Source organism: Tetrao urogallus (assembly GCF_951394365.1).
Source record: "Tetrao urogallus genome assembly, chromosome: 3".
NCBI classification, from domain to species: Eukaryota; Metazoa; Chordata; class Aves; order Galliformes; family Phasianidae; genus Tetrao; species Tetrao urogallus.
In genome coordinates this window covers 30,704,354-30,728,936 of record NC_136815.1, presented here as the reverse complement: position 1 = coordinate 30,728,936, position 24,583 = coordinate 30,704,354, and the positions used below count along the sequence as shown (strand labels likewise).

Here is a 24,583-nt window from a genome sequence, read left to right as displayed (position 1 = left end):
GGGCAGGGCCCTGAGCTGCGGAAGGACCCCACGTTTGGGTGTCCAAGGAGGTGCCGGACCGCGGTGTGGAGCCCGGGATGGCCCGTGAACGCCTGCGTCGCTTGAGCCTGCGGTGCGTCGTGCGAGCTTTCCGTGCTTCAGCCTTAGATGCTGCGCTCGGCACTGAGGCACCGCGGGTCGCCGCACAGCACAGCACAGCTCAGCCCCGCAGCGCGCCGGTGTGCGGGAAGGTTCCTCCTGCTGCTCTCTGCGAACATCTATCTACCCGCGTTCCTAGTCCACCGTATATCCCACCGAGGTCATTAAAACTATAGCGGGGAACGCAAATAACTTCTACCAGAGCACAGATGTGCGATAAAACACCTATAAAGTCAGGGGTAAGCGCAGAACCCGCTTTCCCCTCCGGCGGCTGCCGAGCGCCCTCCGCCCTCCTCCGGCGGACCAGCAGCGCGGCGTTCTGGCCTCTGCCTGAGGGTGGCGCTGCAGCGCGCGGGGCGGTGCACGTTGGGACATGTAGTCGGAGGGCGGGCTCGGCCCGGAGTCCGGCCGAGCCGCCCGGGTGAGAGAAGCCGCTGCCGGCAGGCCGGGCCTGGAGCGATCGCAGGACCCTCCCCTGGCGGCGGGGAGGGAGAGCGGGGCGAGGAGGGGCCGCGGCGGGGGTGGGGGTCCCGGGAATGCGGGGCGGGCCCGGGGGAGGGCCGGGGAGCCCGGGAGGTGGGGCCGCGCCGCCCGGCCCGCCCTATATAGGGCGCCGAGCGAGCAAGATGCTCACTGCCAACAGTGGGGCCGCGGTTGTGCGGGGACGGGGCGGGTGGCAAGCTCCTTCCCCGTGCTCCTTCGTCGGGCGTGGGGTGCGGGACGGAGCACGGGGCGTCCCGGGTGGCTGCGGGCGGGGCGGGGCAGCCCCGGCGGCAGTAGTTCCTCCGGTCCCGGGCTGCCTCGGCCAGAACAGCGGCCCCAGGTGCGGAGCCGGGCGAAGGGAGGCTCCGCTCCGCGCCGTGCCCGCCGCTGCGGGCGGGGGTGAGGGCCGCCGGGCCGGGGGCGAAGGGCCGCCAGCATGAACATCCTGCTGGAGCTGTTCGTGGTCACCTTCCGAGTGCTGTGGGCGTTCGTGCTGGCCGCTGCCAAGTGGCTGGTGCGGCCCAAGGAGAAGAGCGTGGCGGGGCAGGTGTGCCTGATCACCGGGGCGGGCAGCGGCCTGGGCCGTCTCTTCGCCTTGGAGTTTGCCCGGCGCCGGGCGCTGCTGGTGCTGTGGGACATCAACACGCAGAGCAACGAGGAGACGGCGGGCATGGTGCGGCACATCTACCGCGAGCTCGCCGAGGCCGCCCCCAAAGGTAAGTGGGGCTGGGCGCTTCCCCTCGGAGCCCACCTGCGGCCGTCCCGCCCCGAGCTCCGGGGCGGCGCCGGGTGAAGGCCCTCCTGTCGGGGAGCCGGGCTGCACGGCCCGGGCCGCGTCCCGAGTGTCCCTTCGTCCCCGCGGCGGCTCTCGGAGCTGGCAGCGATAGCGAGCGGGCGAGTTCTCGTGTACCGTGGTGACACTAAAGTAAACAGAAGTTTTAGTGCGTTGGAAGTAAGTTTGCTCTTTCGCTCGATTCTTTATTTGCCTGCTGAAATCCAACTGAGAACGTTTTCTCTTTTCTTTCCTCTGTGTTCCTTAGTAGCTGGAGACGGAGAGAAAGATGTGCTGCCCCATTGCAGCTTGCAGGTTTACACATACACCTGTGATGTGGGCAAAAGAGAAAACGTCTACACAACAGCGGAGAGGGTCCGCAAAGAGGTTGGAGAGGTTTCGGTCCTGGTTAACAATGCTGGCGTGGTCTCTGGGCACCACCTTTTGGAGTGTCCTGATGAGCTGATTGAGAGGACCATGATGGTCAACTGTCACGCGCATTTCTGGGTAACTATATGTTCATTTGTCCTACCTTTTCTGTCAGTTAATTTGAGGGAATTAACTGCTGTTGCTTACCTCCTGTCTCCTTGGATTTTGTACTTGGTCCCTTTCATTTGCAAGCTCTCCCCTTTGTAGGCTTCTCTTTTAATTTAACTGTCTGTTTAACAGGTAATGGTGGGTATTGAAGTTATTAATAAATTGCTTTGAATTGGCTCTATGCTCTTAGAATCTTGAGTTCACAATCTCATTTAGCCTTATTTAGCCTTGGATATGAAATCTCTTGCAACTGTCACTTCTAAATTTACCTTAAAGGTCCTTGCTATTAAAGAATGACTTTGCTCCCTCCTTCCATAGTCTTAGAGCACAATGTCAGCAGCTTTAAGATGCTGTTTTGGTGGTGGTTACAATAGCACAGTTGCACACTTCTGGAGAAAAAGGCTTATTAGAAGCCCCGCTGGAGATCTTGTTTGAATTGCCTTGGAGGCAAATTGTTGCTTTTGGTGGCTGGGAGAAAAGGCCAAGAAATCAAGCCAAGAGCACTTCTTGGGAATCCTGTGTATTTGTCTTCATACTTTCTCCTGGGGCTACCAGTAGAAGTAAGAAAAATCTTCAAAGTTGATTCCGAGGTGATACTATTTCTGTAACTAGCAGATTGTTATCAAGAAGTTATTTGATGAAGCTACTTGATCTTGCTCTTCTTGTCTGCCTAAATCTTGTTTCCTTGCAAGTTTTATTTTTAATCTCACTGTAGTGAGCTATGAAAGTTATGTTGAAGGAGGGCATGATGCACACTCGGGTTAGCATTAGCTGTCAGACTGAGCCCATTGTTAGTATTGAACTGTTCTTTGGTCCTTCAAATAGTGTTATGAAATACACTTGCATAACAATCAAACGATTAAGCAATCTGAAATACGCTTCAACTTGAGCTTTCCTTGGCTGTTCTTACCTTTGGATGATAAAATTTTGTAAAATCCTCCTCTTTAAAACTTAGAAGGGCCTCACAAACCTGGGGCTTCAACATGGAAGTTAAATGCTGTTTCATAACCCTAAAGGAGCCCCTTCAAATCCTCACTGTGAAATACCTAATGGCAGAGCAGTCTTTTTCCAATGTATTGTAAAGCTTGCAGAAAGTGTGCTTATACTTCAATGCACACAAGGTTGTTTAGAAACTATTAAAGTGTATTTTAGGCAATTTGGGCAATTTGAAAGTTTTGAAAAAGTGCATAAGACTCAGCAACAATTAAGAGCTCTGTGTATTCCCTTCATAGAAGTGAAACTGATGCTGAAGCAAATAGAGATGTACGCTGGATTTAATGACTGTTATTGATGTGGTTTAAAAGCAGAATTGACAAAGTTTCCAAGAACTCTAAATTATGACATCACCATGAATTAAAATATGGGAGGATCCTAAATGCTCCAGCTGTTCTTCCTTCAGGCCTAAGTCATACACTTATTTATAACATTGTTTCAGAGACCTTTTTAAAGCATCCTGTGTGTGTTCTTTTACAGTAATTAAATATTAAGCTCAGTCTAGTATTGCTGTGACTGTTATTTTTGTAAGTTTCATTCATCTCTAAATGTTAGTATCAAATGACTTAACTATACCTTCTTAGGTAACTTTTTCTCCTTAAGATCTGAACTGTGGAAATTGAGATCTTGGCATAATCTTCTAAGGAGTAGTCAATACCCTTTCTATTTACTTGAGGATCTGTTCATATGTACGCTTCCTGCAGATCTTGTGTCCTACTTTGCTTTTCCTTTTATTTATTTTTTGCTCTTGGCAAAGCTTTTTCCTAGTCTTCCCCTTCCTGATCTCAGAAAAGACTGGCTTGGCCAACAGTGGGTGGACTTGTATTAGAAAATAATAATACTTAATTCATAAGATATCATCTGAATCAGCTGATTTGAAGCCAATTTTTTTTTTTAATGCAAGTCAATGCTGACTTAAATAAAACAATCTGTCTAGATGTGTGAAGTCTTATGCAGCTAGACTTTTCCATGTCAGCTAAACTGGTGGTCCAAAAGCAAAGCAAATACTCTGGAGTATTATGTAGACTTCTAACTATTCTTGAAGGATGTTTCGTCCAAAAAGCTGTAAAAGAATTTTGTATTGACATGAATCTTCCCTGTAATATTGCTCAGTAGTTCGGTGTTTGTGCTTTTGGGGTTGTCTTGTTTTTGTGTGTTTTTTTTTTTTTTAAATTTCTTTTTCCTCTCCCTCCTGTGTAACACAGTACATTTTCCAGCATATGTTGATCACTAACAAGCCTCAGTGTGCTTATACATAAAAATGTCAAATAGAACTATGGTACTGTCCTCTTGAAGCCTCTGAAATGGGGTTGATTGCATGTTCTCTGTGCAGGTGAACTGAACTTGTTTTTTGTTAGCAGTTATGATTTGAAGGCTGCTGAACTTCTGCAGTAGGCAGTAAAACTAAAGCCTGTCACTGGTTTGCTGTTGTGACTCTAACTGGGCTGTGTACCATATCACAAACTGGCAGTAAGGAGAGCTTTAGCAGCATACCACAGCCTAAACAGATGCTTTCCATTTTGCTGACATCCATGATTTGTGTAAGCCTTCCTATATGTGTTCTATATAAACATGTCACCAATGCATCATGTAGCAATTTCCACAGCATAAAATCCATTGCAGTATTAAAAACCTGTTATTTCATGCTGTGATAACTTGAATGCTTCTGATATTGAAAACACAGGGACAAAATCCATTCTCAGTTTGAAACAAGCCAGCTCTAGTATACTATAATTTGCAGATGCATAAAACTGTAGCAGTAATGTAACAGTATCTTTCTTGCCAGTCTGTTGCAAGAATAACTAACTTGGCTGCACTTGTCAAATACTGGAACAGGACTCCTGCAGACTGGGAGTTCTTTTCCTTTATGTCAGGATCCAGATTTGAAAAAAAAATATTTAGTGCAAGATTAAGGAGTTGTTTTATTTATTTTAAGCAAAAAGATTTTTATAAGATTTTACAATAAAGCCTAAGTAAAGTATCAGCACACTGTGTTTTAGATCATAGAAAAGTGTTCAATAAAACTACTGTACGAACTATTTCAGGATGGATTGAGATTTCTTGTATCTATTATTCTGCCTGAACATGTAGTTATAAAGCCACTGCTGAATAGACAGGTATTAGTATTGCACCTCAGCGTAGTTCCTGGTGACTTCTCCCAGATTCAGTTGTTGAACAGAGCGAGATGATGATCAGGTACCACAAAGCTCTGTGTTAAGAAGGTCCTTCTGTACAGCAGGTGTTCAGCATCCAGCTCTGAGAGAACAGTGATACTACTTCTGCTTTTTATTGTCACCTCAATCCTCTGAAACTTCAAGTTGAAGCTCTCCTCCTAGTGAGTTCTCTTCAACTTACCAAAAGGGGGAAGCAAAAGCATTTAGCTCCGGCTCTGTCATATTTAAAAAGAAGTGGAAGGCTAAAGCCTGGACTTGTACATTGCTGCCTTGCTGTTCATTTCACTTATAAACTACTTTATTTCTCCCTTTGCAGGGATGTAACAAATTCTAAATGGCCCTACACTGACAATATGAGGTGAGAGAGACTCTGTAAGAGGGAAATACTGCTTGAGTAACTTAGGTATTTTGCACTATATAATCCCCTGAAAGTAAGCACCTTTGAAAGAAAAGGCTTGGTGGAATCTAGAGAGGTTACTGAATTAAATACGTATTTATGCAGGTTGTCAGCTTAATCAGACTGGAAAACTTGCTAAAACCTTGGAGAATAAGTGATTTATCTATAAGTACTACCTAATCTCCAACTCTAAGGATTCTGTGATTCTAATCTCATGTAGTTCCCCAGTGTTCAGTAGAACTCATACCTGTGGTTAGTATGTGAAAATGTTATGTAAAAATGTTGCACATCAAGTGTGCTCAGTGACTGTTCTGCAGAAGAAAAGTTAATTTAATTATACGAAGCTGCTATCTGAAACTGTGCCAGGACAAATCTTTTATAAACTATTGGCACAGTAGTTTAATTTCTGTCTTCATTTCTGAAGTTCTAGTGTTTATGATAAAACATACACACTTGTGTGCCAACTAGCTGTATTTAGCATTTTGGAATGAGTGGAGTTAGCTGTCTTAATTCTTAATTTCATGATAACATGTCCAAAGAAGTTTGCTTACTAAGTTTATAAGTTCTTGACTTTTTTCTTTGAAAAATGAGTTGGATCAAATTCAAGCCAAACCATGTGTATATGATCCAAAAAGTGTCATCAAAACTAACTCTTCCCTTGCAAAGTGATTCCAATTACATGCCACCAGTAAATTACCCTAGACAGCACATGTGTTTCATATAATGCAGTAGCATGCTGGGTAATGAAAATGAACCAAAAGCAGTCAGGCTCTTAGCTACAGAAATAGGGTATTGGTCATATTTAAATCTTGCAAGTGCTTTGGTATGTTTCTGTGGTTCATATGTTCTTGGGCTTATTTATCAAGGAAATAGAGGAAATCTTCTATCAGTTGAGGAAAATACTGTCTTCCAGATGTAGTTTTCTAAAACATCCATCTTTCCCTCTAATGCAGCAATATATTTAACAAAATCTTAAGCAAATAAACAGATGTATGTATACTTCATGCCTGCTCATGATTCTGAAACTACTGGCTTTGAGCTTTCTTTACTGATGTATTGTATAGTGTACCAGGACCTTGTCAAGTATGGTTGCTATCAACCTGGAGTCTTCTATTCTGTAACAGTTGGTTCCTGCATCTTGCATCTGTATGCATCTGTAAGCTAGTCTTCTCATATTTAAGTTGCTGTGATTGTTTTCAAAAAATCAGTCTTACTGACTTTTTTTTCCAGTTTTCTGATCCTTTTTGAGCAAATAAACAAAAGAAATACATCTGATTAGTTACCTAGAGTTTCGGCTGTGGAAGGGATCTTGCATCACTTCCAAGAGTATCCATACGTGTGGATTGAAATGAGTGTACTCATTGATCCGAAGAGTTATCGAGCAGTATGGGTTGGGGAGGTAGATGAGTCTCAGCCATATTTGAAAGAAAAAACAAACAAACACCTTTAGTTTGTCATTTGTAGGAATTGTGTGAATTCAAGCAATAAATTAGTATGTGAGAGAGGAGCTCTACCAAAACAGCTTCTAGAGCTCTTGGCTTCATTGGCAGCACTTCCATCAGGACTGTGAGAAGAGTGTATTGAAGATTCTTTAGATGTGTTACAAAACAAGCTTTCCTGCATGTATGTTCTGTGCTAGGTAATCTTACTTGTGTGATGGAGAATGCTGACCTGTTTTGTTCAAGCAGTAGTTGAATCCATGCATCTCCCTTTTCTTCAATGGTATAAAGTGTGTTGTTGTTTTTGTCCCTGTCAGTTCACAAAGCTGAAATGATGGCTCAGTGGGTCTTAAAGTGCTTCAATTATGCTCAATTTTCTGTGGCTGCTTTCAGGCATACTTTTGAGATGGATTTTCTGCATCATTCGAAAGATGTATGGAACTTGGGCTTAAAAAAAAAAAAAAAAGTTTTTGAATTGCAGCCTGTTAATTGCTTGTTGCCTGTAGGTCAGTGGCTGTGAAAGTGGTGTACCACTTGGCCAAAGCAATAACATTATTTTCACAGAACAGAAATGTGATACGCCCTTTAAGGGGAAGGAGAATTTTTCTGAAGAGGACATGCCAAGACTTCTCAAACTAATTGAAATACATTTGAAGTATTAGTCAGTTATTAGTGGCTTGTAATTCCAGAGACTTCTAAAATAACGCTGGAAGTGTAGTGTAGCTTGCAGAGGAAAGGTCCTTGAGGTAATCTCACACTTCAGTCTCCTGTGACTTTTATGAGGGTTAGAGACTTGTCAGCAAACCATATCAGTGCTTTCGGGATTGCTAATCTGCTCTGAAGAAATGGTGCTGGATGAGTGATCAGTGTGGTGATTAAATTTCTCCTTCTTTTGGAATGAGTTAAGTCAGCTGAATAAGCAAAAACTCCTGAACTTTGGTCTGATACTACGAAAAATTTGGGAAGCAGGAGACCTTGAATGGATAGTTTGCCACTGTGATGCTTAACCTAGCTTGAAGTGGAGAGAGTGCCTCTGCTGGTTCAGGGAAATACTCCGCATAAAAATTACACATGTGCCTTCTTTGTCCCTTAGTGGTTGGAAGAGCAGTGCTTTGATAGAGTATGATGAAGTGTTAAATTACTGGTTGTTCTGTCTAAAGTAACATTTATAATTTTACAAAAAGTGATGATGTTAATGAGATCTTAACACATTATTACCTTTCTGTAATAACTGAGTGACAATAGCAGAACTTCTAGAAGGCAGATGTGATTATGTGCTCAAATATGGAGAAATATAATCTTAATTAAGATGTGAATAAGTGTCTTGCTAACCCAGTATTTTCCTCGTTGACAAACCAGCCTCAAGTGAACAATGTGAGCTAGCAATCCTTGTCTGTAGTTGAGGGCCATCAAATACTCTGTCTAGACAGGTTGAAGGAAGATGAATGTTGTGTTTTCTAGCACTATCCCTGCCATTTTTTAGCATCGTGTTCTTATAGTCTTCTGTACTTTTACATCTATATGAGCTGGAAAGTATTATCCTTTCCCAGTGCATCTCATAATTTGATTTGATCTGGATCTTGTGTGTGTGTGTGTGTGTGTGTGTGTGTGTGTGTGTTTTGCTTGTTTGTTTGCCTGAGGTTTTTGTTAAGCATTTATAATATAAGGACTTTCTCAAGTCCTCTGTATGTAAAAGCCAAAGCATCATTTACTCGATAAACCTTGCTCCCTAGCTTTTAAGGTTTCTGGCTATTCACAATGATAATAAAACTGAGTAATTGATACGTGTGTGTCTTTTGTGAAGAGTGGTAGAAGTATTTCTGCACAGGCAAGCTAGTACTGAATCACATGTTATGCTGTATGCTTGTATTCATGGTCTTAGGCTGCATAAAAAGGTGTATTGAAAAATATAGCTATGATCTAAATAAGAGGACATAAACTGCTGGCATCTCAGTTTCTTATCGTTTGTTTTGAAAGGAGATATGTAACAAGCAGGAAAGAGATTTACATCAATGCTTAAACCTCTGAATGAACGCTTTGTTCTTGTAAATAATTGTATTAGAATAATGATTTATACGCCAGCCAAATTAACACTTGACACAAGTGAGGTATCACAATCAGGAGGGGAGGGCGTTATAGGCCACGGAATGCAGAAACAGCTGCAGAGCAGAGGTGACTCTCTTGGTGTGAGCCTTTTGAAATTCAAGTTTGTTTGGCTGTTGAATTCTGCACCTAAATGTGCCCTGGTCAATTCTGCCATCTGTTTGAACTTGTGTGACAGCTTCTCAAGCACTCCACTTACAGCATTGGCTTGTATAAGTGCTTGAGCATATGCTTAAAAGTAACTTGGCCATAATTTCTGTTGACTTAGGAAAAAAATTTAGAGACAGCTTAGTGGCAGCAAGCATGGGACATCCCTTGAATCCATGTTTTACCTTACGCTAGTTTTGGTGTTCATCTGATCCTTGGGTGAACCAATTCAGCTCACAGTACTCTGCAGAGGGAAGCTTCATTTTCTTGTTCAAATTGATTAGTTTTGCTTCTTAGAGACTACACTTGCTTCATCAACATTTCAGACTTGCCAAATAGCATTTGTGTGAAAGAAACTGGAAGTAGGACAAAACCATGTGGTAGCAGACAGGACCTTCACAGCTGTCTAATGAAACCTCGTTCTTGACAAGATTTTCTAGAATAGGATGTATGGGCTTAAATCGTTTAAATAGGCATATGTGGTTCCAAGCTATTTAAATCCATCAGTCATAGTAGTCTGAATTTAGTAACTTCATTTCTAGAGAGAGCAGTATTTTAATTATGCACTATTAAAAACCCTTAGATAAAGGGTTGACAACTTTCGCTTATTGCTTTGCACTGATACTGTGATTGCTCTTGTGCATCATAGAAGGCAATTGCACTGTTTTGGTCAATATACTAGCTGTAGTTTTAGTCTTTTTTGTTGTGTCTTATCAAGAGAATATTTACCTGCTAAAACTGTTTTTTTAGACATCTTTTTTAGGAAGGACAGGGAGAAGTATTTCCACTTTGAATTTTAAAAATGTCTTATCTCCATGTGCTTAAAAAATGTTGTTCCTCATTCAGTGATTTACTTTGTAGTAAATGGGAGCCTTCTTTTAGGGTTTTAGCTTGTTCCTAAACAAGCTTTAAAGCTGAATTTTCATTCAATTGCAATGGTTTCTGCATTTTTTTTATAGTTTCCAGTAAATTAGACTGAGTGAAGAGAGAAGCTCTCCTCCTAATCCTGTTTTTTTGTTTTTTGTTTTTTTTTTGTGAAATATTCAGTTATGGTGCAATTACTTTCATATTTTTTTAAAGTAATTGATTTGAAACAATGGCCTAGTTACGGAGTGGGGAAGGGTGAATGTAGTGACTCAGTTTTCATACTCATGCAGATATTGCACTGCAGTAACAGTGCTGTGGAGCTACTGCCTTAAGGTATGTAAAGAAATCAGAGACTATATATATATATATATATATTTTTTTTTTTGGTTTATCCACATCTTCAAAAGTCAGTTACGTAAATTGTAAAACATGAGTGATGACTTCATATTTTCCCTAAGTACTGTTCTCTAGTAATATTTGGAAATATGCAGACTAAAATATTAAGCGTTACTAAGTATTCCAGAGCATGACTAAGCTTATGGCAAGCTGGAGAAGAATGTGTATTTGGAAGTTGAATTGCGTTCCTGTTCACTGAACAGAATATTCTGAACTCTTATCTAATAGCTTTTCTAAAATGAATTTGTTGTGTGGATTTTTCACTGACTTACAGTGGCATGTTTTCATTTTTTTTGTCAAGATTATCAAATAGCTGGCAATAAATAACTGCTCTCCAAATGGTTGGACATTTGCTACAAACTTGTGCTAATGAAGGTGAGGGACTGATGTGTTTGTTACACTAATGTCAACATTGCTCTGAAATACCACGAATCCTTTGACTGGGCCATTTGTCAGTATATAAACAAAGCAGAATTTCTAGTCATTTGACTTCAACGGGGCTTAAACCCAGCTTTTGTGGAAAGAAGTAGCCAGCTGTTATCTTCTGATATTGCTTGACCAGCAAACTCTGAAGTACCTTTAAATTTGGCATTTGGATAAATGCAAGTTAGATCTTTACTGACAGGTATGCATGTGGAAGAAGATAATGTTGATAGTGCTGTCTACTGAAACTGCAACTTAAGTCCTTTAGCTTCTTACAGTGGTGGAACTCAGTTTTGAATATATGAAAAGCTCAGATGCTAATACGATTGTTTAAAGAAAGCACATCCTTCTGCTTGAAACTGCATGTTAGTTTTCAGTGACTACTGCCAACTCTGTAGCACTTGCCTTAAACTGAACATGGCTTGATAGTGGTTATAGTCTGAAAGCGTATTGGAATATTGTTTGTAGACAATAAACATCAGTCTGCTTAATGAGATATCTTTGGGCAGGTGGAAAGAGTTCGTCTTTTCAGCATAATGACTTCATCTGAAAGCTTGAGTTCTCAGCTTGGTTATGTCTTAAACTTGTGCTGACCAGAGAAGTCTGCATGTATGTGTTTGTTCCCAAGTTCCAATAGACATTTATCATGTTTGTTTTGCAATGTGAGGCAGAACTAAATGTATAGCAAGTCTCCAACAGCCCTCTTACCATGCTATCTAACCTACTACTAAAACTTTTCAGCTTTTAAAATTTTAATTGTGCATTTGGAATGCACAATCACTGGCAACCTATGTTCTGCACTTCTGCCCTGCTTGAGGAGATAAACTCTTCCCCTTGTTCATTGCTAGCTGTTGAGAATCCAGTATGATTGTACTGTCTGAGCCTTAAAAGCCATTGAAATTCAGTGCAGGCAGAATTGTCTGTGAGTGCTCTGAATGAATGCCTTTAAGAAGCTGGCAAAGGAGTATAGTCAGTGAAAGGTTTCTGATAGAAGGGAAGCATCATTTTATTTTTGAAGATAACACAATATGTATGTGTCCTGGATTCAGCTGAAAATACGTTAGTTCCAGAGCACACTCATCTAGGTGTCCTGTGCTGCCTTACCTTACTGGACTCACTTTTTCCAGTTGAAGGGTCTTTAGAAAGGAGAAAGAGTGGAAGTGGAAAAGATGCCATTTTAGAGTGGAGAATGTGCTCCATTATTCATAGCCACATGAAATCAAAGATTTGCAAGAAGTGAAGAGCCCTAACTGTACAGTAGGTGATTTAAGTAGCAGTATATACTGATGCACATATATAAAGCAGTTACGCAAGCCATATCTGTAAGTACAGATAAAGTAAATAAGTTTATATGCATGTATGGTAGAATATATACAAGCATGTCCATGAGAAGCAGACAGATGCTTCCACAGAAATGAAATGGTGCAGCATATGCTCTTTAGGAAGACCAAACACTTAAGTAGAAGTCTGATATCTGTGGGTGGAAATAATTTTAAAAGCTTTAAAAGTCTACAACCCGTTTCTTCTCAGTAGGAAAAAATACAAAAGATCTTGGAGCAAAAAGATGGAGACTGCATACCAGTAACATGAAAGCTCTAACTTCCACTTGCTGGTATAGATTAACAGGGGTAGTTCAGCTTGAATGCCCAGAAAGCATACAAAGCAGAGGCGCTTTTTTTTTTTAAGTGAAACATTCTTAAGGAAAAACTGGGGCCGCCTTTGGCTGTGGTACATGTACCTGAAGTACATGCCCTTAAAGGTGTCTAAAGTGCTGCTGTGGTGGTGAACACAAAGAAAAGGTTTGTGTAAGGCAACTGGGACTTTGGTTAGCTCTAGATTGCCTTAAGGCTTAGGTAACAGTGGACTTTCCATCTTGACTCTCAAGAAGAAAGCTTCTGAAACAGGAATTCTGTTATTTAGGTAGCATGCTTGAGTACTTACCTACACGTCAGAGTAAGGGGAGAACAAAGCTGTTTTCTGTTCCAGTCCTAGTTATGCAATTTGGGATAATATCACAGGAAATGAAGCCCTTAAACGAAAGGGGAGGGAGAGACAATGTAGTGACATAAGTTAACAAAAGTCTCTGTTGCAAGGTCCTTTCCTAAGCACTTATCATATTCTACTGTCTGTATACACAACCCTTTTCCAACTAAGCCCTGTTAACAAACTATACAAAAGACAATTTATCCAGGCTATGTTCAGTTGTCCTAGGCTTGGCATAATTAGTTCTGGTAGTAAAGAGTGGAAAACAATGATTAATGACTGAGAGATAACTAGTGGTATTAGTTTCCTGTGTTTTTTTTTTTTTTTATTAGCATTACTTATCTTATCTTTACTATCTATGCATTGTAAACAGCTTTCTGGCACTAAGTTTTGATTAAGGAAACTACTTTATTCAGTTTCAGCTTTCTTCTGATACACTCAACATGAGTTTATTCAATGCAAGGGAAACTACCACAAGAGCTGGAAACACTGGAAACAGTGGTAGCTATTGATATTGAAATTTCAAGAAATTTTGTCACGGCACCCTAAGTACTACGAATGCAAAACAATGTAGAAATGTAATTATGGACTGTAACATACTTTTATTTAGCAAATTGCATGATACATTTTTGTAACTACTAACAAACCCACTTATAAACCTCAATAAAGGAAGTTTTTTTTACAGATTTGATGCTTCTTAGCTGATTGTGTCTCTTGAGAAGCAAAGGATTTTGTGGATGGATCAGCCATGAGAGAGGAGAAAGCAGGAGCATTAATTACTGATACGAATTAATAAAAAAAAAAAATAAACTCCAAACAAGTGATTTAAGTAATAGATTATGATTTCACTAAGCAGAGACTCTGTGTACTTCAAAGTCCTGTTTCACACAGAGTTAGAGAGAGCAAAAATATGTTTATTTCTCTGTAAATCAAATAGAGTTTAATATTATCTGGTGTTGTCTTAGTGACTTAGTTCTTCAAAGTACTTATTTTGTTACCTTCACCTCTTAACCTGGTTGGATCTTATCTGTAGTTTCACTCTATCTACAGTTATAGGGCACACAGAATATTGGTGTGCCCATGTGTGGCTTCACTTCCTTGCTACTTGTCATCCTTACAGACTTCTTGTTCTTTCAGGAGCTTGTGGTTGCAAGGCAACTGTAACATTATTACTGTGCATGTGCGTTAAGCATTAACTGCTGTTGCAGTCCAATATTAAAGGAATCCCTGTGGTCCCAGAGCAGTGGGTTTTTATGTGAAGGACAAAAAAAGCTTTAGTGAGAAATTAAAGGTTGTGTTGCCTGCCAGGAGGTAAATAACTAAGGGACTCCTTTTGAAATGAAATATTGAAGTGCTAGCTTTTTATTTTGAATGCAAAGCCTGTTCAGATAGTTTCTTTCCATGTTTTTAATGCCACAGATGTCTGTGGCAGCTTGGCTTGAGCAAGACAGTCAATCTCACATAGAAAGATCTAGGCGTGATCACCTGTGAACAATCCAGAAAAATGCGTGGCTTTTTTAATTCATTACTGTATGAAAATTACATAATTCTGACTTGTTTTTCACAATAGTTTATTGAGAATAGAAACTGAAGATCAGAAATAGCACTGATCTCTACAGCCATTTAAATATTTACTTAGACAGTGGCTAATTATCCCAAGGGGGCCCAGTGCTTCTTGAAACCAGCCAGCAGAGACATCTGAGGTCCTTTCAGGTTGAGGCACGATTTTGGTCCCTTACATTTGCAAGGTCAACAATAGCTGTAGACTGGTATCTGCCTTCTGTAGTCAGCCTGTTAACAACACAGTCATGTCTGTTGTGCTGTGTGGTTTCTCTAGTATCCAGTTCAGGACTTTTGATGTAGTCTTTGCACAGTTAATAATCTCACCTTAAACTAATATTTTGGAGATACTTGTATAGTGGAATTTAAGGGTAGGGATATAACACAGAAAAAGTAGTTGAAGTGATGGTGCAAATGTCAAACTATTGTGCTCAGTTCTCTTGGAAACAATTAAAAAATAAAAGGAAAACGAACAGTTAAATCCAATCTTGTAATGGTATGCTTTGGTGTATGAGAAGGCATTTTTGGATATTGTAGCCTCTAATGTGAATAAATTCTCCTTTGAGCGTTATGCAGTTCTAGGGTATACTTTCAAGACTCCTCTAAAAATATTTGGCAATGGCTTTTGTTGTAATGCTGTAAATGAAGTTTTACCCCATGTTTATAAAATGTACTTAAAGTGGTTATCCTCTGAAATAAGAGCGACTGTATGACTATAGTTGAAAATAACTTCAGTATATTTAGTGACAAGCTTGCCATGGGTTTTTTCTGCCTTTTAGGTGCCTCACTTTTCCTTTCAACGTGCAGGAGTGCATTACTGCTATTCTATCCAGTATTGAGAAACCTCCATTAAGACTTAGGCTGCCACAGACAGTTTGCAGAACACTTTGATATTCTCTTTTGTCAGACTTCCATACCTTACTTTCCAGTTATTGGAATGAAAAGAAAGCTGGGGCATGTGATAACTTCTGAGTTTTACCCCATGGCAGCCATGTGCTGTCCTATGTGCAAGGAGAACCTGCAGTGCTGTACTGTGGTCCACAAAGAAAGGGAAGAATGTAAAATCGAATGTCCACGCAAGGCAAAGAGAGGATGAAGGTGCATTTTAAATAGAAACCGGAACTTTTTTTTTGTCAGTGTTTCCACTGCTTCATATTAATACTTTCATGTTATTAGCCATGGTAGCAGGCTGTTGTGACTTCTGCTACCTTAGTTCCAGGCTTAAATAGAGTCATCTAGATGGGTCTGTGACTAATGTCACCAACTCTGCCTTGTGGATCTGGCTGAAAAGTTTTTAACATGAAGATTAAACAACAACAACAACAAAAAAGCAGTTACCCAGATGTACCTATTAGTACTGTTATGCATCTGGCTGTTCTGGCAGGCAGGAATAGCTGTGGCTTGAGTAAAATCATTATTTGTTACACCAGCATGCTACTCTTGTGGATTAACATCAGCAATAGGCAAACTTGCCTATTCCTATCAGCCCCTGAAAAGTAACTACACTCTATCCACCTTATTTGAAGGGATCATGTGGAAAATAAGCTATCCCTTTGGCATAAAGGAATTTCTGCCTTTATGTAAAGCAGCTTGTCCATGCTATCGGAATAGTTGTAAAGGCTGGTTGGGTGTTGATGGAAGGCAGAAAGTATGGGAAAAAAAATACTATATTGAAAAATAGAAACTTTAAAGGATCTTGCACATCGCTACCTGCTTTATTTGTTTCTTTAATATAAAAACAAGTCTATAAACATGAGGTAGCATGTGCTTTTCCACTTCAGTGTGCTTTGTTCATTCAGTATTCATTGGGTTTCAAGCTGCATACGTCTGACATTGTTTTCTGTGTAGGCTTGCTTTCTACTTTAAGAATAATTACTCCAAAATTTAATTAAAAAAATCACTTTCCCAAACAGGGTATTTCTTCATATTCTCATTTGCTGTATTTAGGCTAATTTGTCTTGACATTGCAGCTGTGCTGTTCTTTGTGTTGCACAATCTTTTGAGTTTTGTTTCATTAAGAATGGAACTAAAGAATTTGGGGAAGGGGAGGGAAGAAGTGCTAGACTGTTAGAAGTTAATTTGCCGTAAACCAAAATGTTGAGAACAGATTACGAAAGCTATGAAGTGACATGTAAATGCTTGTTCAGTTTCACACTTACGAGAAATAAGTCATTAAAGCTGTGTGCACATGGAATACATGTTACAGCTACTGGGAATAGTTCTTATATATTCAGAAGCATGGAGGAAATTGCTTAGAAGGTTTGAAATTGGTCTTTTGTGGAACCTGAACATAAAAATTAAACAGTCTCAAAAACAAACAAACAAAAGAACTAGCTCTGCTCTCTGTTCAGAGTAGCTTCTTACAATCAGTCTGCCCTACCTACCTACCAGTTCAGATTTATCTAATCTGAACTGCAGATTAGAAAACTTGTTTGTTCAGTACTTTGGTTTTTTTTCCTGTTTTTCTAGGAGAGAGGGAAATAAAGAGCAATTCTGAGTAAAGAAGATGCTTAACTTTAAATTTCTTGACTTTGAACACCGTGCATCTTTCCTGATTCCTCATAGCATAATTCCTTTCATCTACTGTACTCTCTGGTTTATCCTCTGTGTTGAAAACTGTATGACATTTGTCATTAATAAAAGACCTCACTTCAACTTGAACCACTTAAATGATTTTAGTTATATGTCTTCCTCCACAGCTGTGAGATGTAAAACTGAAATTAAAAGATCGAACCTGAGGCAGATAGTTTGATTAAATCATTTCAGTTAGTTTGGGGGCCTGGTTCTTGACCTCTAATGTCGTGGACAATACCACATTTCTTGCATCGTATTTTCTAATGCTTTTTTTGGCGGAGGATTAGTGTGTCCACGCATCACCTCAGAAAGCCCATGTGGGCTGTGCTACCTGTTCAGACAAATGCCAGATGGGAAGGCCACCCAAGAGGCATCTTGCCCCTGAAACAATCGAACTTTGAACTGCCTTCTCAGCATCACGACAAGCACAGAGAAGATGTCAGGTCTGGTAGGCAGATGTAGCTAAAGCTGAAAGAAACTAGAAACAAGAAACTAGGTTGGTCTGGTTTATGTACCAGACAGAAAAACTGGGGACCAGAGTATGGAGGAAGCTGCTTTGATCAACGGAGTAGACTGTGCCAGAAGCTCAGTAAGAACACTGATTTATTTGGGGATTGCTTATACCACGGAAGAGAATAACTTCACTTTGGGATTGTTTTTCCCAGCAAGAGGAGGTTGGGAGGAGCAGTGGGCAAGCCTTACTCTGAGACTGAAAATGTGTCCCCCAATAGGGTGTGTCTGCCTCTTGCCATGCGTGTTTTTAAGTACTGACTCCCAGCTGCAGCAGATGGCTGGAGGATGGCAGCACCAAGGTGACTTACTATTATCCATTTAGCTGAGGTGTTGATAGCTGACAGCTGTGTTTTGTACATTTTTGACAGTGCAACTATCTTTACCAACTGTAAGAGTAGGTAATAATATGGATTTACAGACACAACTACAATTCAGCGTATTTCCTCCACAACTCTCAACAACAAAGATGAAAAGAAAGAAGATGACAATATAATAAAGACAAAAAAGAAAAGAAAACCACCCCAAAAGCCTAAAGATGCACTTTCCTGTTTTCTCCTATGAGATAAACATTGTCTATGCCTTGGATGTGGTAGGACAAAAAATCTGTTGCTACTTTTCTCTGTCTCTCTCCCCTCACCTATTGAGGGACAAACTCCAAGGCAAGTGCCTCTTTCTTTCTGTAGTTCCTATGCTTTGCAGGCATGGCTTCAGTCTGCGTTATCACACTTTCTGGCAGTGTGGGGTGGTAATCAGTCATTCCAGTGTGATGTGGACAGATAACTGAAACCTAAGTGAAAACTGCTGATGGAACTGACTAATGCTATGGAGGGGAGTAAATTGTTATCAGGACTGAACTGGGTGCTCTGATGTCTCTGAGGAGGTTGGTGTGGAAGGCGTGGGCCAGTGTACAGTGGTCAGTGCTGTGGGGTGACTGTGGAGAAATAATGTACTGTATAACTTGAGGAAAGTGAACCTTTTTGAGACTGTGTTGCCTCGTGATGACCAGGCAACATGGGAAGAGAGGCTGAAACTTCATGTGCCTGGCACAGATTAGTTTAACAAGTGAACTAAATTCTTGTCTGAGGCTCTATATAAGAGGTTTAGAGATCCCTGCCACGAGGAAAGAAACAAATGCAAGACAGCTTGCTCTCAGACTATATTTTATAATTAGCTTCATTATACAGTTATGACAGAATCTAGAAGTTATATGAATCAACAGTAGAAAAGGCAAAGAGTCAGGAGGTCTGTTAATCTTCTATCATCTGCCAGCTATCCAGTGAAAACACTCTTTTGTGTGGTGTTAGGAGGTCTGGATTAGTCATTTAACACCTGCAGGCAAATACGCTGTACAAGAACATGTGAAAATCATTAGAGCAAAACTATCCTGACATCTGTGATTGGAAAATGCAGACAGCATAAGAATGGAATTAGATGGATTCAGATGTAGCTTGCATGTCTCTTTAACAATGCAGCTGACAAGATTCAGACCAACAATTAAGCAAGCAGCAAATACTTCAGGGGCATTTGCATACTCTGGGTTTGGATCCAAATTACATGGGAAAACTTGGTTTCTGGGAGGACAAAGAATTAGTAGTTCTGCTTGAGTTCGAATGGAATAGAAGCTTTGCCATGAGTAGATTTATATATTAACCACACATTTGTGGTTAACATACGTTATCTGAAATTCTTTGGCAGCTTAAAAGCGTTCTAGTATAGTATGCTGATTACATACAAGCAGAAGTAAATAAGAACTGAGCAAACCATTTTACTACATAATTGAGTTTCAGCTTATATGATGTTCTGCTTGATATTATATAAAAAATGTTAGTGTGAGTTGGCTTCAAAAAGAGATGAGAAAGCTAGATATTGTAGTAGAGGTGGTCTTCTGAGAACTACCTTCAATTTATCACTTAAAATTTTATTTTTTTAAAGGTGTTTAAGCAAACAAACTTTGAGATAATCAAAGTGGTGGTTAAAAGCACTCGTAAGGTTTCATCTCGACACTTGATTTTGTTTTATCTTTGAAACCCTTCAGATACGGAATTAATGATGGATGTATACATCTACTTTTAATTAGAGCAATGCTAATGGGTAATAAAGATGGAAAGCAGTTCAAACTAGCAGATGTTTAGTGTATTTTGTATGTGAAAGGTAATATCAGCAAAACATCTGCCTCTCCGGTATTTCATTATTGTAAAATGCACAGGGTAAGTTAAGTGGATAAAACCAACCATATCTAGCTGAGAAAATACATTATCAATAATTAGAACTGGTAATTGGCACTGATCTTAACACCGAAATGCTGTACAGCGTAATTAAACACTTTGCATTCCTTTTTCTGTCTTAAAAAAAAGTGACCTCCATTTTAGGTTCAAATTATCTCTTTCTGATAACTAGTCTCTTGCAGAAAAATAAACATGTCTGAGCTCAATTGATCTTTTAACCTTCGCATTTCTGGAGATACAATCATTGCTGTCTGAATTCACAAACTTGCTATAGATTCTCTGTTGGCATTTTTGAAAAACCAAGGAATTCCAAATCTATGCAATGATCTTCTAACTTCTTTATCATAAACTGAGGTAAAGGGTTTGAACACTTATAACTAATGTAGTAGTTCACCTTTTTTTCTTCTTTGTTTTATTTATTTTGTAGACGACTAAAGCATTCCTTCCCAAGATGCTGGAAATGAATCATGGACACATTGTGACAGTTGCAAGTTCTTTGGGACTGTTCAGTACTGCTGGAGTAGAGGTTTGTTGAATTGTAATAATCAGGCTTTTTTTTTTTTTTTTTTTTTTTGGCTTACAATAAGGTTTTTTTTTTGTATTAGCAGCTCAAGAAAATAGTCAAATCTTCAAAGGTATTTGGAGATTACAGTAATATGGATACCAAATCATCTAACATCCCTCTGTGAGTGGGATCCACAGGACTGAAACAGACACCATACCTGTGCACTTGCCACATGGACTCATTCAGAATGTTGAATGATTGTTGAGTAGCCTGGTAACTACTGGTAATTTGAAAGGCATCCAGCTACCCATTACTGCCAAGAAATGTAGTGCTAAGGCTGAAGTCAAAGGCAAGGATTTTTGAAAAATCTTGTTTTTTATTTCCTTTTTTTTTTTCCATGAGGAAATGGCTACCTACTTTCCTTGCAGAATAGGTGGCTCACATGCCTTACTAGGCTCCAAGTTATAAGCAGTAGGTCATCTAGGACCTGGCAGCCATTTGAGAACACCAGTTCCTGTGACTCGTTTGATACATAAAACTAGGTAAGGATTAGAGCATATTGGCTTGCATTTTGAGTCATTAGTACAAATGCAAGTGGAGACAAAAATCATTCAAATAGTAAAAAAGAATAAGTCTTACAGAATAATGGTCATACTACCTTGTAAAATGCAGGGGGTTTTTTTTGTTTTTTTTTTGCATATTGTTTAGGCTGAATCCAGAATCTTAAACTGCTCTGTTTTGTTTTGTTTTTTGTTTTGTTTTGTTTCGTTTTTTTTTTAGCAGAAATGAATTAAGCTGGTGTAAGTTAAAGCTTTTTTTCGATGTATTTACTTTGTTGAGAATTCTTGAGAGAATTTCCTTGATGATGGGTGTGGGTACATCCAACTGAAAACTTGGGTGTTAACTGCTGTCTCTGCAATTATTTTTGAATTTGGAGTATTTTATGAGATAAGCAAACTATACAATTTTCTAAAATTAAATATATAATACAACCAAATCTTTGTTATACCTTCTATTGAAACTAACAAAAAGTGAAACATTTCAGATTTCTATGTCCTGCCATATCACTAGGCTTCTTCAAATCTGACCCCTACGTAGTATTAGATTTCTCAGTCTTCCATTCCAGCATTTGATATTAAGCAAACTGGTAAACAGAGTAACTTGCCATACAAACCTGCCTGCTTCAGAGACTTGATTCCAAGTTAATCTCATACATTCAACTTTTCTGTTTTCATGATTCTGTGCTGATTGCTTTAAAATTGAAGTGACAGATGACTTGATGTGATGTGGGTGTCTTTTGTTGTTGCTATCTAAGTTTGTGTAGAGTCGCATCAAATATGCTTTGGCTTTAAACATGATTCATATCTGTCCCTTTTAAGGTGCTATTTCTTTTTTTTCCCTTGTTCATTGCCAACACAGGATTATTGTGCTAGCAAATTTGGAGCTGTAGGTTTTCACGAGTCTTTGAGCCATGAACTGAAAGCTGCTGAGAAGGATGGAATCAAAACAACTTTAGTCTGCCCTTATCTTGTAGATACAGGAATGTTCAGAGGATGCAGGATCAGGTGAGTAAAATTTGTCTTCTTTATGTTTGTAGTTTTATAAAAATATTTGATGGTAATTTAACCTCATTACCATAAGAATATTAAAATAAATATTATGTCTGTTTGCATGTGTTAGTGTGATCAGTAGTGCTGACCCTAAAAAGGGACTTTATGAATTTCCTTTGTCCCATGGTACTTAGCACAAATTTTGACCTATAAGTGAATAGTGAATGCAAAAGTTGAAGTATTTGTTCTTTGCTAAGGCATTCCAAAAGCAAAAAAAGTGAGTTAATATACTCTCTGAGGTTGGCAGTCTTTTATGTATCTTGATTAATCAGCCTTAATCAAATATTTCAGAAAAGAAATTGAGCCTTTCCTTCCACCGTTGAAACCAGAATACTGTGTGAAGCAGGCTATGAGAGCTATCCTTACAGATCAGCCGATGATCTGCACGCCTCGCCTCATGTATATGGTCACCTTCATGAAAAGGTAACATCTGAGATGCCATTTAGTTGGCAATACAAGCAGCAGAGTGCTAGTGAAATATGTGAACATGTCCGCTTTCTAGATTTAAACACTCTCATATACAGGCCGTAGGTGCTGTTCAGTCATAATTCCCGTCTCTTGGCTCGCATAAGTGAATATTGCCTTCTTGGGAAGTTCCATAAAACTGTGATCCTATGCATTGTCATCAAAACATCCTAGTTTCGAATGTCTATTATCTTCCATTCTCATTAGATTTATGTTCTCTTCAACAGACTTTTCTTCCATTTTGTGAGTTCTTTTTATTTAGGAATGGGGGAATAAGGAAGCTTCCAGCAAAGGAACCTGTGTCATTTGTGTCTAGGATGAGTATGGAGGAGGCCCTGCCCGCAGATTCTCTAGGACTTGCATCAATACAGTAAAAATCTGCATGTTCAGAGCCAAATTGCAGAGTCTGTTTGTGGAAAAAGTTATTTAAAGGAATCATCTTCTTTTATTCTGTCTAACACTTCAGGTTTGGGATGAGAACTCTGTAACTAGCCTTCTATTTCAGTGATGCAATGTAATACAGGAGTTGGCTCACTTCCACTTATGCATCATCACTTGCATGCTAGTTTGTAAAGAACAGTGTCACAGCTGTATGGATTTTTCTTTTTCTTTAACCTTAAGTGTGTAGTAGGAACCTTTAAAATCTTGCAGTCCTGTGAGAGATGGTTGAAACTGAGAGCATTGGGATTTTTGCTGTACTTGCAAAGCATTTGTTCTCTCCTTTAAGTCTCTCCTGGTGGATAGGATCACCAAAGACGAGGGAGGACCTTGACTGCTCTCATCTTTGCTGGAAGAGAGCATGTATGTGTTTCTTCTGCCAGCAACTTGAGAACACTACAATCTTTGAGCTAGCTTCAACCAGAAGCTCAGAGGGTGCTTCAGTGCTCTCTGCACAAGCAGTGCCTCCTGCAACAACAGTCACATCAAAGGCCCTTGGGGTTTTCTTGCATTCAACACTTTAGCTTCCAACAGGGAGATCAAAGCTTCTGCATAATCCATGCCCCAGGCAGCCACACTTAGATCAAAGGCCCTCCAGTGGCTACTGCACAAACAGTACTACTGCCAGCAAAGACACCTGTACCAGTGACATCTATTTCAGTGATCCTTACTCCTAATGCCTAGATTCTGTGCATTACTTTCCACTAAATGAGTGTCTGTCACACTGTTTCCAGAGGCTGAAGAGATTCCGTCTTAGTCCTTTGATAGAACTCTTATTATCCTTGAAATAAAAGTAGTATATAGGAAGGAGGGGAGGGTCTGTAGTCAGATATTCATCTCATTTTACCTCTTGGAATTTTATCTGAAGGGGGCAGAGAGGAAATTGCTTTCTTTATTTCAGACCTCTTTTTGAGGATGGGTGATTGAGTTTAGAATACGTGTAAAAGTTGTTAGACATCTGATGATCAAAGAATTGCATAAACTAATACTAATTCCAAATTAGATTTTTCTAAATGTCTGATGACTTCTGGCACTACTTTTGGTTGTTAGTAGACATTTTGTGGTGCACTTTGCACAGGTTTGTGAAGAAGCAGCAGAAAATGTGTTCTAAGCTGATAGCTGGTGAGCAAGTAACTTCTTCCTCCACCTTTATGCCTGCTTGTATGGCTGGGTCTCTAGAATTTCAATTTTCTCAGTAAAATGTCCTGGAAAATACTTTTACCAAACTGTCTTAGGAAACCCCTGCGATGGCTATTATGTTTCATTTGAAAGCCCAAGTACATAATAAACAGGGCTTTTTTATTTTTGTGCCATCTTTTAACAATTTTATAACTTGTGTTTTGCAGTATTCTGCCCTTTGAAGCAGTTGTATGCATGTACCGGTTTTTGGGAGCAGACAAGTGTATGTACCCCTTCATTGCTCAAAGGAAACAGGCTACAAACAACAATGAAGCAAAAAATGGAATTTAACACTGGTTTGGATGGACTAACGTTTATAGGTGAATATGATAATGTTACCTGAGTGAATTGTGAAGTGCACTTGCATCTAAGAGATGCAAAAAGTCATCATCTTACTGTGGCATTCTCTTGGGTCCTCAACCTGTGTATTGAACTCTAAAAATCAATGTTTTTTAATATACTGTAAATAAAACTGACTAGAGTACTTGGAAAATGTGATAGGTAAACAAGGTGAATTTACAATGTAGCTGCCACCATTGTCCTTTAGAATCTCACTGTATGTACAGTAAACTAGTCATACTACTTCTTGTAGGGATGCACTGTGTGATATCTCTTCCTCAGCTTACCAAGATTTATAAAAGCTGTCTACAACCAGAAGATGC

At 39.7% G+C, this 24,583-nt stretch overlaps 1 protein-coding gene across 1 annotated transcript; it reads left to right on the top strand.

The window, feature by feature from the left end:
• Positions 1–1,057: 1,057 nt before the first annotated feature.
• On the top strand, positions 1,058–24,212 carry RDH10 (retinol dehydrogenase 10; the record flags this gene model as incomplete). The annotated part of the gene is made up of 6 exons (XM_079533421.1): positions 1,058–1,337; positions 1,662–1,900; positions 20,152–20,250; positions 21,649–21,794; positions 22,131–22,262; positions 24,089–24,212. 6 exons carry the CDS (start codon positions 1,058–1,060, stop codon positions 24,210–24,212), a joined length of 1,020 nt encoding a protein of 339 aa, XP_079389547.1.
• Positions 24,213–24,583: the final 371 nt, after the last annotated feature.